Source organism: Artibeus jamaicensis, unplaced genomic scaffold, assembly GCF_021234435.1.
Source record: "Artibeus jamaicensis isolate MK-2021 breed Jamaican fruit bat unplaced genomic scaffold, CSHL_Jam_final scaffold_3151, whole genome shotgun sequence".
Taxonomy (NCBI): domain Eukaryota; kingdom Metazoa; phylum Chordata; class Mammalia; order Chiroptera; family Phyllostomidae; genus Artibeus; species Artibeus jamaicensis.
In genome coordinates this window covers 3868017-3887163 of record NW_026522037.1, presented here as the reverse complement: position 1 = coordinate 3887163, position 19147 = coordinate 3868017, and the positions used below count along the sequence as shown (strand labels likewise).

The following is a 19147-nucleotide window of genomic DNA, read 5'->3' as shown; positions in this document are numbered from 1 at the left end:
GTGGTTTACTGCGATAAGCATGTCATTGCTTTGCAGGTTTGAAAGGAAAGTCGAGGAAGTGTTTTTTACGTTGGCTATGATGGTGACAGTAGTGACGGTGATGTGGGTGCCACGGCCCTCTGTGGCAGTCATTCATTCATTCAATCTACGGGGTTTGGGATGGACAGTGCTCCATGCAAACGGTCACCAGCAACTTCTGGTACCTGAGCTGCAGAACAGAAACGCCACAGATGTGGTTCTCGTGTGAAAATGGAACCGCTGCTATTTGGGTCACCACTGTGCCACCAGCATTTGGCACATTGGAGGTTCTGAAAAGTATTTGCTGAATAGAACAGCGGAGGGGGAGGAAGGAGGAAGGAGGAAGCAGGCAGGCAGTGAGGGAGAAAAGGGAGGAATGAATTTCTAATTATATATGACACCGGTTCATTCCATTTAAAAAAACCCCAAACATTAACTAAAATGTTGGCCAATGCCAAAATACCTATACCGCACTGTTAAGGAATCTCAGAGAATATTTTGATCAGAAATAAGGATCCTCAAAAAAAATTACCCTTGCTGCTACGTCCCCAGAGTTGAGTGTGGTGGTGAGAGCCATGCTGTCTGGGCTTTTTATGTAATGAAAAGATCTTCTAAAAATAACACCCAGAGGCGCGGTTGGTGAGGCCAAGTGGCGGAGCCGGCTGGAGCAGCAGAAGGTACCCGGGAGCCGTGATCCCTACACCAAGACGGTGGTTATGATCAAATGATGCTTCTCACATTGAGGGAGCAGGACCACCGCAAGCGAGAGCCTGGGAGAGGCTTAAATGACGTCACATGGAGGTAGGATCGCTCCCGAGAGGTTCTGCTGTCAACCGGACTTCTGCGCACTCCCAGACCCCAGGGCACCGTCGGCGCTGGGGAAAATCAGGAAGCGCTCCCACGGAAGGGCCCGGCAGTCAAGCAGGGCCTTAAGCATGTTTTGTGCCCACTGGGGTCGTGGGATATCACCACCAGGAGGTGGTCTCTGAGATGTAACCAAGAGGCATTGTGGGTGCAACCACTATATTGCAGTGATGTTTGCAGTGGGACCAGATGGGAAGACAGGGAGGAAGGGATTGGAAACCACCCAGGTACTCATGATAGGAGGGTGATAAACTGCAGCCGGCCCCGGTTACACAGCCATTTGAAAGATTTCGTGAGCCCTGTGACAGCCGACCTAGATGTGGGACCACGTGTGTTGCCAAAGAGGAAAAGGTTTAGAGAGGTGGGTAGAGCAGGGGTCATTTGGGGTGCGGTCAGCCAACTTAGACGGCAGTAAACCCGGCCCTCTGCCTGGGTCTGTGCTGCCCGTGAACTAAGAATGGCTTTTATGTTTTTCAATAGTTTGGAAATAGTTGTATGGAGTTGGAGAAAACAGAAAGAAAAGTATTTTGTGACATGTGAAAATCATGTGAAATTCAAAGGTCACTGCCCGCAGTCAAGTCTCCTTGGAGCACAGGTCGGCTCGCTCACGTGCCCAGCTGTGGAGGTGACAGCCCTTCCCTCCAGGGTGCCAGAGCTGAGTCCCTGCAGCGGAGACCCCGTGGGACACAGAGCAGAAAGCATTTTCCTGCAACAGTGCGTCGGCCCTCAATCTAGGGTACGACGGCATTTTGTATCATGACTGTTCTTGGCACTGTCTCAGAGTAAATTCATCACATTTGTTTATTTATTCATTCACTTTTATGATTTATCCATCAGAGTCTTAACGCCTGCCCGTGGGGACCCAGCACTAAACGGTCAGATGCAGCCTGCCTCGTGGAGCCTGGAGCCTCTGTCCAGATCTTTCTTTCTCCAGTACAAACAGTCCCTCCAACCACACCTCAAGCAGGGACCGCACGGTCAACCCCATTGTATCCCGACTCCCCTCCTACCCCCCTGCATACCCTGATTGCCACACTGCCTCCTAAGAAGAGACATTTACACGGGCCTCCTGGTACCGCGCAGGGAGGTCAAGGTCTAGAGCGAATCATCATGAATCAGGTCACTCTCTTGGTCTGGTTTCAAGGTGCTCAACACTCAACCTTTGTGTTTCAGCTCCTGCTCTCCAGTGTTCCCAAGGGGCGGGGGCAGCGGGCCTGGACCCCTGTCACATGGATGGTAGCAGCCGTCAGCTATGAAGACGGATGCAGCCACAACTCCGCACGACCCCTCCCGCGTAAAACCAAAGCCACTGCCAGACAAATGCTCCAGTGCCCGGGTCTCGATGCCAGACCCAGAGAGAGGAGAGCCGCTCCGGTCCCACGAGGCAGCCAGTTCTGCAGGGGGCGATCGGAGGACTGGAGTTTCAACCACCAACTTGGCCTCTTCTCCGGCCACACTCATGCCTAGCACCTCCTAGGAGACTGCTGTATTCATCTGTAGAAGGGCAGCCCCGAGCTGCTCATTGGAGCCTCTCCACACTTGGACACTTCCTTTCGGCTCACTGGGCGGCCTGGCGCCCCGCGGTTGACATAACTGACACCCTGGGTTGTGTGGAGAGAAGCAGCCAGGGGCTGTGGGCAGAGGAAGGAGCTGCGGGGTCCCAGGATGGAGCCCAGCAACGCGACCTCTTCCTCTTGTCTAGACTCTACTGCGTTCAGGATCACTGTTAGCGTGGCCCTCACTGTCCTCATTCTCGTCACCATCGCCGGCAATGTGGTTGTCTGCCTGGCCGTGGGTCTGAACCGCCGGCTCCGCAGTCTGACCAACTGCTTCATCGTGTCCTTGGCTGTCACCGACCTGCTCCTCGGCCTCCTGGTGCTGCCCTTCTCGGCCATTTACCAGCTGTCCTGCAGGTGGAACTTCGGCAAGGTCTTCTGCAATATCTACACCAGCCTGGACGTGATGCTCTGCACGGCCTCCATCCTCAACCTCTTCATGATTAGCCTTGACCGGTACTATGCCATCACAGACCCCCTGCGCTACCCTGTGCTGGTCACCCCGGCCCGGGTCGGCGTCTCCCTCGTGTTAATCTGGGCCATCTCCATCACCTTGTCCTTCCTGCCTATCCACCTAGAGTGGAACAGCAGAAACAAGACCGGCGGGTTCAATTCCACCCTTCTGTCCTGCAAAGTCCAGGTCAACTTGGTGTACGGCTTGGTGGATGGGCTGGTCACCTTCTACGTGCCTCTGGTGGTCATGTGTGTCACCTACTGCCGCATCTTCAAGATCGCCCGGGATCAGGCCAAGAGGATCCAGCAGATCAGCTCCTGGAAGGCAGCCACCATCAGGGAGCACAAAGCCACCGTGACGCTGGCTGCTGTGATGGGGGCCTTCATCATCTGCTGGTTCCCCTACTTCACTGTCTTTGTCTACCGGGGGCTTGTAGGGGACGATGCCATCGACAAGGTCTTCGAAGCCGTGGTTCTGTGGCTGGGCTACGCCAACTCGGCCCTGAACCCCATCCTGTATGCTGCTCTGAACAGAGACTTCCGCACGGCGTACCAGCAGCTCCTGCGCTGCAGGTCTGCCAGCCGCAACGCCCATGACCCTTCTCTGAGGTCTGGCAGCTCTCGACTCTCCAGGACTCAAAGCCAAGAACCCAGGCAGCAGGAAGAGAAGCCCCTGAAGCTCCAGGTGTGGAGTGGGAAACAGGTCACGGCACCTCGTGGAACCACAGACAGGTAACTTCCCTGGCTATTGGTGCCCAGGCAGGGGCACAGAGACAGGCCCCACTAATGGTGACCATTAAGGCGGTCACTGCTCACCAGGTGCTGGTACCCTTCATGAGCATTTGCGAACGTGGCATTGTGCCACAGGGCCCGTAGCCCCCTCGAGGTGAAACGTTTTTTCCTCTATTTTAAAAGGACCACAACTTGCCCAGAACCACAAAACTGGGACCAGGGCAGAGGTCTCCGAATCCAGAACTTGTTTTCTAGTGCTTTTTTCTAGCTGCAGCGTCCTGACCATCAGAAGTCCTCCACTGGAGGCCTACCACTTAGCTAGCAGTCGTTTCGTAAGCACTCACTTAAACCCTGCAGGGCAGCCCTCAGGGCCACGCACCAGTGCCAATGCCTGGGGGTGAAAGGAGTAATCCAGCTGGTCCGCTGAACACCTACTGTGCACCAGCACTTACGCTGGGGGCATGCAAATCACAGGGGAAAGGGGACTGACCAAGTTGGGAAGGCAGGGCCCTGGACAGCGTACCATGGGCCTTAGGGGAAGATCGAAGGGTTAGAAGCAAGGAGGGCTGACCCAGGCAGCTCTGTGCTTTGGAAGGAGGGCTCTGGCTGCCCCCTAAGATGTGGATGAGAAGGAGGAGATGGGACATGGGTGACGGTGCCTGGGGTGCTGGTCCTTGAGAGAGGAGAAGAGAACAGGGCAGAATCTTGGCTATGGAGAAATAGGCTGGGAATCGCTGGGTGTTCAGGGCGCAGGGGACTTCAGAGAGAGGATGCCCCAGGGTTCATCTCCGAGGGGTAGCCCAGCTGAAAAACAAACAGCATCGGAAGGAGACTTATGTCCACCTAAGTCTCCTTCTGACACAGTCAATGCAGGGTGTTCCGTGGGAACTGCACCACAGACACGGAGATGCCCACTCCCCACGTGGGGAGGAAGGTCTGGGTGAGCCGGGCGGGGGTGAATGACAGTACGCAAGTAGGACGCCTGGCCCACAGACGTGCTCAGTGAGTGTCCCTTTCCTTCTCTTCCTCAGACCATGCCTTTGCGCCCCAGAATACTGGTCCATGTGACTGAGCCATTCATTCATTCATTCATACATTCATTCACTCACAGACATTTATCATCTTCCCATCACAGGGTGAGAACCCGGCTAGGCACCAGGGATGTAGAAATGACATTCTGAGCATCTCAGCCCTGCCCTCATTCCCTCTGGCCTGAGCAAGTCCCCACCTCTCTCGGGACTCAGTTTCCTCATCCCACAGAGCATGAGGTCTGTCCTCACACAGCCTGCCCTGCTCACCTCCCAGAGTCGCCTGAGTGTATGTGAGTTAAGGGACGCCAGCAGGCTTTGCGACCCCTCTGGGTACGTGTTTGGTCTCAAGAAAGGCTGGGCTGGACACTGCAGACCCACACTCTTGGGGTTCTGGTCTCTGTGGGTCATTGTGGGGGCAACTGCCCAACTAGACTCCTGGGCCTCATGTCCTCTCTGGTCACTGCAGCAGCCAGGTGTGGGGTGTTCTGCTGCCCAAAGACTTGAGTCTAGGGACTTCCCACTGCCCGCTGCTAACCTTCTGCATCCAGCCCCCTCCCAGCCTCTGGACTGTCCTTCTCAAATCCACCCTCAAAGCCACCTGCAGGTGTGTCTCCACAATGCCCACCTGGCCCTGGTGGGTACAATGCCCATCCACATCCTGCCTCACCCCCTCATTCAGAAAGCAGCCTCGAGGGCAAAGCTAATGCAGTTCATGAAGCAAACAAAGAGCAAATTGGGCAGTGTGGACTCTGGAGAAGGTGCTGGCACGATTCAGTCTAGTGACATGCATCACTTCCTCCCGCTCCTGCCCGTGTAACCTCTGCGTGAATAGGCTGCCTTACCCTGATCCCCAGGAAAACATCAGTAAGCACTTAAGAGTTATCACTCACTGGGCACCACTAGCTGCCAGGTTCACAACTGTGCCATTGTTTCTGTGTAGGGATCATTCTATGAGGGCATCCTATCTACCCTGTGCCACCCGTAGCTGCATGGGGGGTACCTGAGGAGCACACTGGCCGTGGCTCAGCACGCACGGCATGTGCCAAGGACTGAAACGCTAAGCCCCAGGTGCAGCGGCACAGGCCCCAGGCAACCCGTTCCAGGCAGCAGACCTCTGAGCTGAGCCTTGAGTGAACACAAGGAAGACCCATCCATCCAGGGGGGTGGCGGACCCTTCAGACTCGAGGCCTCCTTTCATCCTCCGCATGGCCCAGTGAAGGAGGTGTTTGTTTAGCCTTCGCTTTACAGACGGGAAAACTGAGGCTCAGAGAAGTCCATTAAATGGCCCAAGTGACTCACACACTAGTGAGCCAGCCAGCACCAAGGCCCGAGCAACCACAGGAGCAGCCCCCATTCCTGACTTCCCTGTGGCTGCCTGGCACGCTGTAGGGCGTGGGCATCCACCTGCTCCCCTGATCCTCACAGCCGCTGTGGGGGGGGGGGCTGGGGAGACGCCCCCCATGGAGGCCAGCCAAGAGGCAGAGCCCACCTGCGCCCCACACAGCAGCTGTGGAGCACCCCCGGGAAGCAGTGGACAGAGGGGTTTGGCAGAGGGGGACAGGGAACCAGCGGGAGGGCCTCACATGAGGTGAGGAACATGGGGTGGCGGTGCAGCAGGCCAAGGACAGACAGAGGTGGGTTTTCCCACCAAGGTTCCAGGGCAATTGCGACCTTGAACGGCCCTCCATTAAGGAGGGCTCTCGGCTTCCCTGATGTCTATAGCATGTCCTTCCTGCTGTCCTTCTGGGAACAAAAATGAGCGTTGACCTAAGAACCTTGTCACTTCTGGAGGGGCTGGGGTATCTGCTTGAGCTGAAAATTCCAAGGGACTGATCCAGGCCTGCCCTTGGGGTGGTAGTATGGTCAGCCAAGGGGAGACTCAGGAGAGAGGGAGGCCCAGCTGACCTGTGGCCAACCAGCAGCCTCCTCCCCAGCAGGATGTTCTGTCTGCCCCTTCCTGACCCCACCTGGCCTCCTTCACCCCACACCTCATCACCTCTGCCCTGGACAGCCTCCCCTGCCTCCTCTCTGATCCCCAGCCCCTAGCCTCTCCCCCCCACTCAGTAACCTGAGCTTCTAGGAGGCAGAGGCTATGTTAGTTTCCTGGGGCTGCTGTAACTAATGGCCATGAACCTGGGGGCTGAAAACACACAAATTCATTCTCTTACAGTTCTGGAGGCCTCAAGTCTGAGACCAAGGCGTTGGTGGGGCTGGCTCCCTCTGGAGGCTCTGGAGCAGAATCTGTTTCCTTGCCTTTTCCAGCTCCTGCAGGCTACCCGCACTTCTTGGCTCGTGGCCCCTTCGTCACATTCCCCCGACCTCTCGCCTCCATCCTCCCATCTCCTTCTCCTCCACAGCCCAGTCTCCCCCTGCCTCCCTCTTACGACAGGGCACGTGGGATTCCACTTAGGGCCCCTGGGAGGATCCAGGACAACCTTCCTCCTCGAGTCCTCAATCACAGCTGCCATGTTTTTTGCTGTATTTGGGTAGCATTCTCGGTTTTGGCCATGAGGATGCGGGCCTCTCCTGGGGCATGTTCAGCCACCACAAGTCCCAGCTCCTTAGCCTGTTGTCAAAGGCCCTGCCCACTTCAGTAAGCACCGCCGCCACCCCCAGACCCCCGGGGACCCTCCGCCTCCTCGGCCCCTGCCAACACGAACCACTCGAGAGCCCAGTGACTCACAGGCGCTCACCAAGGACCCGCTATGTGCCTGCCCTGTTTGGGGCCCCGTGGTGAGCAAAGCAGAGGCCTCCACCTCTGAAGGATGTTATTCGAGAACAGGGGTTCTTGAAGCGCAGCCCCCAGACAGCAGCAGGCTTCCAGAGGCAAAGCAGCCAGCATCGGGCCACGCAGCCTCACCCGTGACGGCTAGCATTCGAGCCCAAGCGGCCTCGCCCCGAAGCCTGGGCTCCTCCCATGATGAAAGGCTGCCTTGGCTTGAATTTAGCCCAGACTCATAGCTATCAGATGGGAAAATGAAGGGGGGCGGGGCGGCAACCTAGCTGAGGCCCACAGCCAGCCCAGGAGGGGCTGGGAGCAGACCCTTATCTCTGGCCCCCTGCCCGGGGCTCTCGAGTGCTTCTCCCAGTACTCACTGGCTCTGGATAGCTTCCCAAGGCAGGGCGGGCCTCTTCACACACCTCTGGCACAGCAGCAGTCTCCCTGGGGCGTGACACTTCCTCATTCCCACAGTGCCCCTGCGCCCACAGCTACAATACGCCTGGTGCCAGGTATCAGGGCTTGAGAAAGACTTCGGGGGGAGAGGTGCAAAGGGAGGAAAGGTGCCCCACGGAGCACTGCACCTGGCATGAGACAAGCCTAGCAATATTTGTTCGATGAATGAATGAATGACTATAATACCTTGTTCTAGGTCCTCAAGAGCCCTGAGAAGTAACTAATATGCACCCACTTTAGAGATCGGGAAACCAAGTCTCAAAGAGGGAAGTTTCAGGAACCTAATGGGAGCTCGGAAGTTCCCGGTTCCTCTTTTCTAAATTGGGTGTGAAAATGGTCCTCCCCCCAGATCACTGGCATCGGGGGCAGGCCTCGCAGCAGGATCCACCGCTGCCATGACTCCAAGTGTAAGAGTCTCAGAGGAGAAAGAGGCCCCTCCCCTCACTCTGTTGCCACCAGGCAACAGGAAGGTGAGGCCAAGTGGGCCAAAAGCACAAGAAGTGCTGCAAGTTGGGGTGGGGTCCCCAGACACTGCCTTGCCCAGCCAGAGGCCAGGGGCCCAGGGGACGGTGGAGCTGACTCTCTTCTGCTAGAAGTCCAGGCCAGGCAAGCAGACGAGGCCACAACACCATAGGAGGGAACACCGCAGCTGTAGCTCGGACAGGAAGTTTCTGGTAACTCACCCCTGGAAGAGCTGTTTGGTTTACTGGTATCATTCGGGTTCTAAGGCAGCCTGGCTGTCTGGCACACTGACTCCGGCATTCCCTATGGCCTTTGGGGGTGCCTCTGCAGAGGCACCTGGAACAGTTTGCTCCCCACCCCCAAAGTAAGGGGCCTGGCTGCTCCCCTGCAGCAGATCCTGCTGGCTGCTTGTCCCCTGTGCCCTAGGTACCTGGCCTGACGATCGATTGCACCACAAGGCTGCGGGGGTGCTTTCCTGCCTCAGTGTAGAAATTAGGGAGCGCAGTGTGAGCCCCGGCCCCGCCATACAGCAGCCGGCTGGTGCTGGGCAAGGCCCTGGGCAGTCGGAGCTGCGGCCTCCTTACCCGTACAGAGGTGGGAATCGACTCTGTGGAGCCATAAGAACGAGAGGGAGCCCGGGACACAGTGTGCGGCTCCCGGCACAGTGACGGGGACTTGAACAGACGCGAATTCTGTTCTTCACCATCCATCTTCCCCTCTTTTCTCTCGTTTTGCCTCTTTTTGTTCATGTCCTGTCTTCTATATAAATAGTCTCATTGAGATGCACTCCACATACGGCACAATCCAGCCGTTTCAAGCGTACAATTCGGTGGCTTTCAGTGCATCCCCCGAGCTGTGCCGCCATCGCCACCACCCCTTTTAGAACAATTTCCCCACCCCCAGAGAAACTCGGGAGCCCTCAGCTATCACCCCTCAACCCCTGCCTGCCCCAGCAGCCACTAACCTGCTCTCTGTCTCTATAGATGTGCCTGCACTGGCTGTTTCCTGTGATGCCTGGTCTTTTGCACCTGGCTCCCTTGTGCCAAGCTGTTTTTTGAGGTTCTTTCTTCTCTACCTTCCCCTCCCTCCTGCGTTTTCTCTATTCTGTGTTGTGTTTTCTTTTCCTCTGTTTCACCCCTTCCTTCTTCCCTCCCATTTCCCCTTCACCAACTGCCTGGGCTTTACGGCAGCCCCTGGCCCTGGCAGCCCCCATCCGAGGCCGCGTCCCGGTCCACCAGGCGCCCACCTCCCTAGTCCCTGCCTCCTGCCCTGGTGGCCCGCTACAACAAGGAGTTAATCCTTTTCATCTTCTGTCTCTTCAGAGAGTTCGGGGAGTGAAGCCTCCCCACCTCCGCCTGGGAGAGGAAGTCAAGGGAAGGAGAGCAAAGGGAGAGGAGGCGGAAAGCCTTTTACAGCCTCAAAGGTCAAGGAGAATAAATCATGGCCCCCCAGGAGTCACTTGAAAGGTAGAGAACTCGGCATTTACCACCCACCCCCTTCCCCGTGATGGTGCCTTTGAATCCAGCCCCCTCTCCCGCTCCCTCTGCCTTGCCCTTTCCCATCTACACTCTGGCTCCCTCTGACTCTGATGGGACCTGATGGGACCTGCTGTGAGGCTGCCTCCCCAGGGGCTGTGATGGGGAGGGAAGGGGACCTGTGCTTTGAGGTCACGCTAGTAGCTATGCGCCTGTAAGAACGAGGTATGCTCCAGGTGAACAAATTAGGGGAAGGCCCTCTGTCCAGGGAAGCCCACCCCAGGGCACAGGGTTTGGCCAGCAGACAGAGCTCTTGGATTTCAGTCCCGATACCCTTGTGCAGGAAGCAAGCTGCAGACCCTCCCGGCCCCGGGGGAGATGTCCTGGTGTAGGGCAGGCGGCAGCAAAGCTTCTCTGCGGGGGGCCAGGCTTGCGCTCCTGTGCTCTCTCTGTCAAAATACCTCAACCCCGCCCTTACTCTACTAAAGCCACCACAGGCAGTATGGAGCAAATTAAGTCCTGATTTATGGACACTGAAAGTTGAATTCCATATCATTTTCACCAGTCATGAAATATTATTCTTCTATTCCTTTTTCTCCCCATCGTTTCAAAAAAAAAAAAAAAAAAGGTGGTAGGCTGGATTTGGCCCACAGGCCCTGGAGTCTGCCAACCCCCAGTGGAAAGGAAAGAGATGGGGGCCAATTCCAGCCCCAGCACTTGCTGGCTCAGCACCAGTTTAAGCAAAGCACGAGGCCCTGATCCTGAGCCTGGTCCCCCTCATCTGAAAATGGGGGGCCCAGATCAGTCTCCAGAGACCATCCAACAGGAATTATGTATAAATGCTGAACAAGAGAGAGAAACTATGCAAACCCCAAACTGTGTTTGTGTCAAGAATCTTCTGGCAAGAGCAGCAAAGAACATGCTTTTCATACTAATGAACCGTTCTGAGCATGGAAGCCAATTCAGTAAAATATGTCCTTGTCACGACCTGAGCTGTGAGCGCAGGGGCCAGCGGCAGGCGAGGTGCAGACTGGGCGCAGGACAGGGCTGCCGAGAGCCCCGCCTGGCCACCAGGGCCTGGGCCTCTCACTGCCTCCGTGGCCTTGAGAAGATCACGCCCCTCTCTGAGCCTGGTTCCCTCGCTTGTCGAAGAGCTAAGACTTTGGGTGGCGGTCACTGCTCCCAGAGAAACAGCGATGAGTCTGCTTCGTGGGGTCCCTGAAACCCACAAGGGCTGTTTGCCGCAATGTGGGGGACAGGGCCGTGTACACCTGAGATCCACTGCAGGGTGTCCACAGCCCTGGAGGCTCTCCTGGGGTATGAGGACCACTTCCCCCCCTACCCGGAAATAGAAAGGGGGGCATTTGTCCCAACTGTCAACATGTGACAGATGGCTCTACACAGCATCGGTGGGTCTGCTCGGCCGGCTCAGACCATGCAGGCCAAGTGCACAGGGAGGGATGTAGGCTCCGGGCATCACAAGTTCCGTGGAAGAGACACGGGCCCTCCTCATGCCGGGGCAGGGCATATGCCACCGTAACCTGCACCCAGATGCTCAGGGCGGGTGGCCAGGCAGTCCTCCGTGCCCAGGGACCTGACCTCTCCACACTGACGTGGGAGACACCGAACACTTGCAAACACTGAGCTGTCGTTGAAATGGAGTATGGGCATGTAAAGCCCAAGAGAGACCCCGCTCCCACGGCCCCTGAGGTCGCAGCTCTGTGCTCCCTTCCTGACTTCCCAGGGCAGACGGGGCCTGAGCCACAGCGGAAAGAGCCACATCAAATCCCTGAGCAGGCCGTGCAGGTCTCCTGTGTGGGGGCCACTGAGTCTCACTGACTCACATTCCCTCACACTTTGTGTCCGCTCCCACAGGGTGTGCGTGGGGAGGGGGACGCTAATGGAGGTGCCCCCCCCCCCACAGGGCCCCAGGGGCGGGCAAAGGCATGTGCCATGAGCTCGGCCCTGGCAGCCATGGGCCCTGGCTGGCAGAACCACGCAGGCAAAGGAGCAGTGTGTGGAGGCTGGGCCAGGGGCGGGGGAGCCCCAGGCAATAGGGAGCCATTCGGTGCCTGGTCTGCTGCGAGAGCTCTGAGGGTGTTGCTGGGGGGTGACCCTGGATAAGCACTTCCTTCTCTAAAACTCTGTCCCCGTCTGAAGTCGAGCCCATGGTTACGACACCTCCCTCCCAGGGCTGAGGGGAGGACCGAGGACGTGGACGCCTGCTCCTGGACACAGGCCTACAGCACGTCCCTGAGTCCGCCCAGGTGTGAGACTGTGTTTCACTCGCCCCCCGCACCCACAGACCGAAGAGGGAGTTCTCCAGGTCAGGGAGCTCAGCCTACTGCAGTCGCAAAGCGTCAGTACGAGATCCTCTCCGCCCCGCCGCCTCCGCCTCCCCAGGACCAGCTAGGTTCCGGGGGCCGTCTGGCCCCCGTGGCGTCCTCAGGGCCACTGTCTAGACCTGCCCCACCGGCTTCTCCACCCGCAGTGCCCATGCCACACCTGGGCCCAGGGGACATAAGTGGCCTGCTCCCGGGCTCTCCCTGGCGCTGCAGAGGACCAACCATATCCTCCCAAGGGCCCGAGCCTCTGCTGCAGCCCCCCAGCCCCTCAGGACTCCCCCAGGAGGCAAGGCCCCAAGGCCCAGCCACACCCTGGGGCTCACTGTCAGTCTGGGGGATTTTAGGGCCCTCCTACACCCCATGGGAGAAGTACTGGGGCACAGAGGCTACACGGGGCCTCCACACTGCACGTCTGCGGGGGCCCCTCCCGCAACCTGGCTTCCAGCTGTTGAGAAGGGCACGGCCTCCTGTGTGTTCAGGACCCCCCACACCCCGCAGTGGCCCCGACCCCGTCTCCAGTCAGGGCTTTCACCTCAGAAGAGGGGGGCAGGGCCCACTCTAGCCCCAGGCGGCCCCCAGAGGTTCCACGGCCCCTCTGGGTGGTGGGGAGCTGCTCTCGAAGGCTGTAGAAAACCAAATGCCCTTGGGCTGTCTCACCAGGGTTTCTGTTTGAGGCTTAAGAAATCGCCTGGGCCCTCACGGGCAGTTGCTGCCTGAATGGGGGACAGGCGGCAAGGGCGGGGCAGCCCTGGCAATGGGGCAAGCACGGGTGAGAAGCCACAGCAACCCCTCTATATCTCAAATGAGTATCCCCCCCGCCCCCGAGACGCAGCACACACCTGGCCCCCATTGTATGACTAGCTCCCCAGTGACGGTGATGAGTAACTGCCGCTGCCCTGGGAGCAGCCGTGCCTGCAGGGTCAGACTGGGAGCGGACTGACCTTGGGCACATTTCTTAACCCCTCCATGCCTCAGTTTCTTCATCTGTAAAATGGGGCTTTACTAGTGCCTGCTTCAAAGGTGGCTGTAAGGATTAAAGGAGAGGATAGAGACGCAGGCACAGGCCCGAGAAGAGTGCCTGACACCAGCCGGTGACAGGCCGCTGGTGGGGAAGGGGGTGTGAGGAGCCTCGGAATTGTCTGAAATGAATTACGTGTGTGCTTTTGCACTGTCTCCACATTTTTGCTATTTGAAGCAACCCTGTGATGAACATCTGTGTGCAGAGAACATTTTGTTTCTTTCGGATTATTTCCCTAGAAAGGATGCTCCTAGAAACCGAATTACTGGTCAAAGGCGAGGGATATTTTGGGCCTTTTGTTACACTTTGCTTAATTGTTTTCCAGACAGGCCACTGGCTTCCCAGCCACCAGCCATGTGGGAAGCATCGCTCGCTCTAAGCCATGAAGGGCTAGGTCCTGGGAGTACTGTGGGGGCTGGTGGGGCTGGTGGGGCTGGTGGGGCACAGTTCAGACACCGACTATGGGAAGGGCCCTTGAGGACTGTTAGAGTCCCAGCCGACCCCTCCCTCCAAGAGCTCCCAGGATGGACCCAGGTGGTGACCCACCAGTGTGCAGGGCTGTGTGCCCTGGGTGGTTGGTCCCCAGTCAAAATTCCTTTCAGGAGCCCACGGCACTGTAACCCTGCAAGTTCCTTTATCACAGGGAAAAAAAATAAGGAGGGAGTTCTGGGGTGCCCTTTCTAGAAAGTTTTCCCTTATTTGTCACGACTATAAACAACGATGTTTGCAAAGCCTCTGCAGGAAGTGCCCGGCTTGCTCTGACCTCTGCTACCAAAGGGCAGACAGGCAGCCGCCTTGGGCCCTTACGATTGGCTGATGTCCCTGCCCATCAGATCTGCCCTCGGTCCTCCTTGCTTCTTTTTATTTTTAAATTTGTATTTACTGGAGAGAGAGAGAGAAGGACTTTCAAGCAACGGGGAGAGCACAGGCCATGGCACAAACACAAGAGAGCGTGTGGCACTTCTGTGTGTGTGGCCGTTTGCACTGTCCACCCAGCGGAGTGACGGGGAAAGCCCGACGTTCACTGTCCGCGGTCCTTACTACCTGCAGTCTTGTGAGGTCGCTGTCACCAACATTTCCCCTGAGAAACCCGAGGTGTGGGAGGGGCCTCCCATACAGAGGAGCACTGAGACTGCCCCTGACCCCCTGCTGACGAGGCGCATGACAATGCCCTCAACGGGAAAAGATGAGATCCGGGGCCAAAGAACCCTAATCGGGAATGGGATCAGTCGGACACAGCTCACTGCCCACTGCAGAAAGCGAGTTCGAGCCAGGACTGGAGGGAGGAAGGAACCAGGTCACAGCTCGGGAGAGACCGAGAGCAGCTGCAAGCATGGCTGGATCCAGGTGCTTCAGAGTCATTAGACTTGTGTCTTTCTCCGGCTTTCGACTCCCTTTTACACCGTGTTGACTTCATCCTCCGTTGGGGTCTCCCCAGGGTGCCACCGGCACTCCCAGCTACCACCTTAGTAGCCCCGCAGGAAACACGTCCCCTGCCTCCGGCCTTGACAGCACGTCTCGGGCTCAGGTCTCATTGGCTGGGATGGGTCACGCATGTGCCTTTGAACCCACACCTGGAGCCGGGGCAAAGAAGCAGAGGGCACCGCCATCATGCCCACATAGGCCAAGAGTGGGGTAGTTTGGGTCCCCAAGAAAAACCAATGTGCTGTTCCCAAGGGGAAGGGGATGGGGGACGGGGAGGTGAGAGTGACGGGTGCTCACCACAGGTGCACACTGAGCGGACGCTGAGATCTCCGAGAACCTCATTAAACTCCCTTCGGTTAAGTGTCTGGGCCCAGGGCACAGACGGGCCACGGGCCCATGAAGCGGGTCAAGTGCTATCAAACCTACTCGGAGGTCCAGAAGTGCACAGTGTGATGGAGTCCACACCGTGTGGGAAGCCAGCTCGGGGGCTGGTCCCACCTCTCGCGTGGCAGGGATGGCGAGCTAAGTGAGGGAGGAGGGGCCCCGTGCCGCTGGACTTAGGTTAACTGGTGTTCACTGTGCGGGTTCCAAAGTTTTCATAACAGGGTCAAATCCATAGGGTGAGGAAGAAAGAGAAGGGGGCGAGGAAAGGCAACTCAAGACAAGACAAGAGAAATTTGAGAAAAGGAGGGGCAAATATAGAACACAAAATCACACTGAAGAAATCCATCAGACTAGATCAGCAATCACAGCACAGGTCCATGGAGCGGCCGGGACAATGAAAACAGTGAAGATTGTCAGACGTGATATTTTATATCTAAACAAACATTTCTTGTCACAAGAGATAGACATAAGGAAACAAACGTGTTAAAAGTATAAGGAAAGAAAAATAAGATAAACTAGGCAAATATTAACCGAAGAAACATATGGGTAGCTAAATTCATGTTAAACATAGTGAACCATAAGCAAAAAAGTGTTACTCAAGATAAAGATGGTCACATTTTTAAAGGTTCCATTCACCAGAAACAAGATAATTCTAAACTTGTATGTACCAAGTCAACTGGCTTCGAAAATGTGTAAAATGGACAGCACTAAATTAATCATTAACATCATGAATAATATTAAGAATGAAAGGGTAACACTGTTACAGACGTTGCAGAGAGGAAGAGTGCTGGGAACACGGGGCGATTTTATGCCCCATACAAGGGAAAATGCGGATGCCGAGAACTGTCTTTGATCATTTCACTTGCCCAGTGAAAGTCACTTTATCGGAGCCCCAGGCTCCGTCTGGAATGTTAGTGCAAGGGCAGATACCTGCCTGCCTGGCCAAATATGTACACTGCCAACACGAGAACGATGCCAGCCTCCGGAGGGCCAGGGGTATGACCTTGAGGTCCAGGTGGGGCTCAGTGTTCTGTGGAGGGAGGGCCCCAAACCGCCAGGGAGAGCTGGGGCCCTCAGTGTTCCAGGAGGCGTGGGCCCCGGCTGTGGCCTAGTGTGCAAAGCCTTGCAAAGTCAGGCACCCAGATCTGCAGCTCCCACCTGAGGGACCCTGAGGGGAAGTTCTCCTTCTCTCCACCTGGAGAGGAAAAGAAATAGGGAGTTTGACTCTCTTGGTGGCTTAAGAGACAGTGGCTGGAGCTGAGGCCACACAGAGCCTCATGGGATGGCCAGGGGAACCAGGACGGGCCTCGGCGCCACATGACGGGCAGCTCCCAGCTTGACAGTAGACCAGGAAAGTTACCCCTCCAGCCTGGCAGGGAAGGGAGAAATGAGGCAGCATTTGTGGCCTTAGAGTCTGGATCTTGACTTGCCTTGGAGCTGCAGGTCCGCCTGACAGAGTCTCTGGGGACACCATGTCATGCTCAGCATCTCCGTGTTTGGGCCCAGGGAGAGCTGGGACAGGCCGGGACTTGTGGCAGCACTTCCCACACCAGAGTCACCTGTAAATCCTCTCCCGTCCAGCTCGGCGCCCTCCCTGACCTGCGTTATAGATGCACTTGAATGTCTGCACCAACTCTCCGTTTGCACTGAAAGGCATGCATGACAAATCTCTATATTGTCACCGTAAGTGGATATGCAGTATCACTTGAGGAAAACAAGTACTCGTGAATGTGAGCGGCAATCACACAAAATAATGCCATCAGTTCGTCTGGATCCAGCTGCCAGAATGGAGCTCTCGGCCTACGCCCTGCTCTCGGCCGTGAAGGGAGAGGCAGGAGCCAGGCCCTGAAACACAGGCACTTTCACTGAGCCTTTCCCTCCGACATTCTGAGGCTCACGGTATGAATGAGAAAGGAATCCCAGCGAATGTCACCGCAGGGAAAGCAGGTCTGCCACCCACGTCTCGGCAGGCCACAGGGCGAAGGGGCTTTGCAGGCCCGGAAGTGAGGGGAATCCCCTGCTTCCTGAAAATGTGTGTCAAATATTTTGTGAAAAAACCATCCTACCAAGCGTTTGGCTTGTGCACCTTCAGTACCTTCTCCTTTGGTCAGATTGACCTTAACTGAGGACCTACTAAGTGCTAACCACACAGCAGTTTGGAAGACAAGTGCCTTGCCTTTTGGGGAGCAGACATTGTAGTGGAGAGACAGAGTTGTTCACGATGGATTTTGACGCAAGGGCCTGAATGAATGCTTGCGTCAACTCCTCCCAACCTTCCCCCAGTTCATGCCAGGTGTGCTATAGGTGCTCAGGAATCACTTTGTTAAGATTCAAAAGTGGCAAGCACTAATTGGGGTCCTACTACGAGCCAGACATTAGAATACTTACTCTTTTCAAGAATCGGAAAAGCTGCCAGATAAAGAATATATATAAATATACACATACACAATAGATCATCTCTTAAAGATCGTTAACTTTTTACACCTCCATATGAGGCTCAGAGGTGTTAAGTCATTTGACCAAGGGCACACAGCAAGTTAGAAGCAGACTTGGGATTTGAAAGCAGGTCCCCAGGTCTCCAGAATGCTCCCCATTGTGGGCTGAGGGAAGAAGTTCCCACTGTGGGAACATGGGAGGGTGGCTGCCCTTCCTGGGGCCTGGCTTAGGAAAAGCAGAGGCCAGCAGCTGGCCCCACTATAGGTCACCTCAGCCCTGACCTGTGCTTGTGTCTCCTCAGGAAGCCCAAGCTGTCCTGTACCACGTGCTCCAGCAACCTTCTGAGCTGCTGCAAGAGTCTGTGGGGCCTTCGGTTCCTCCAGGCACGAGGGAGGCCCCTTGGAGGAGCAGCCGACGTGGATGCCACCCAAGGAAGCGGTGAGGACGCTGCCCTCCCAGTCTGTCTAGACCCGGCCCTGGGACATTGATGATACTGCTCCCTGGTCACCAAGATGTAACTCCGGGAGCCACAAAGGGGCCAGCAGCCCCCAAAGCCACCTAGGATGCACCCCAGCCTACATCTGGGGACTCCCGGAGCACACGGTGGGGGGTGCCGGGCTCCTCAGGCCTGGGCGGAGCAGCCTGTCTGCACTCAGCCTTCCCAGAGAGGTGTCCAGGGCCCCTGTGGGTCCCGAGCTCACGTTGGTGCTGGCCCTGAGTTCTGAGCAGAGACAGGGGACACTCAGGGTATGTGCACATGTGTGCGTGGATGTGCCTGCGCCCTCGGAGCACAGCAGCCGGTGTTGCCAGAGGCATTGGCCTCTTGCTCCCGGTGGGTTCTGCAGGATGGAGGAAAGTAAAAGAGGGGGAAGGGAAAGGAAAGGAGGAAATCAGTCTTCTCGGCTCCTGCTGTGAGTGACGTACCTCACTTGCATGGGTTCCTGCAACTCTCATCGCCTGCGACAAGGGTCACCAGCCCTACTTTGCAGAGGTGGAAACTGAGGCTCAGAGAAGCAGGGGCCTGCCCAAGGCCACTCAGCTGGAACACGTGCCTGCCGTACGGGAGGTGTCGAAGGAATGAGTGAATGAACGGACAATCAGGACGATGGGTGAAAAGCCAGGCCTCAAGCCCATGTCCTTGACGCAACACTACACCGCCTCTCGGGAGAGAGGTCGAAATGTTCCCTCCACTGAACCCACTCAGCCGGGTGCAGAGCAGAGCCTGGGGCCCTCACACTGCAGCGTGAGTGGACTCGTGGGGGGAAGGCATGCGGGGTGTCAGAGAGGGCGGGGTGGAGGGGGGGAACGTGAGCAGGGCAGACCCTGCAGCACCCTCTGCTGGGATGCATGACCTTGACTGAGGCAGGGGACTCTCTGAGCATCTCTACTCCTCTGTCCTAGGGGGTGAGCTCCCCTGTCCTCTTTACAGGGTGTTGAAGACACCCAAGGAGGTGGGTGGTGACAGCCCTAGAGAGGTGAGGGTGTCCCTGGATTCTCCTCACTCACCACCGCCCCTCCCTGAACCACTCTTCCCCTCGTTCCAAGAACCCCTCCTGGTGTCCCCTCCTTGCCCACTTGTCCTCTCCTGGCCATCAGTGTGGCTGCTCCCGGAGCCTCCTCACAGCAATTTTCCCCCTCTGTGGCCTCCTTGACACTGAAGTTACCCAGAGACTTATTTCTGAACAGACCCCTCTGGGAGCTGCCCCCCACTGCTGCCTACGCAACACCTTCACCTGGGTGTCTCGACTGCCCTTGACCTTCTCCTCACACCTG

The 19147-nt window shown here is 56.9% G+C and overlaps 1 protein-coding gene across 1 annotated transcript in view; it reads left to right on the top strand.

Annotated features, from left to right (window-relative positions):
- The window catches only part of HRH2 (histamine receptor H2), a 31938-nt gene extending 13286 nt beyond the window's left edge, over positions 1-18652 (top strand). The window contains 3 exon segments of the mRNA XM_037127917.2: positions 2056-3623; positions 17676-17753; positions 17755-18652. Coding sequence (XP_036983812.2) covers positions 2548-3623; positions 17676-17753; positions 17755-17842 — 1242 coding nt within the window. The 5' untranslated portion in view covers positions 2056-2547 and the 3' untranslated portion in view covers positions 17843-18652.
- Positions 18653-19147: the final 495 nt, after the last annotated feature.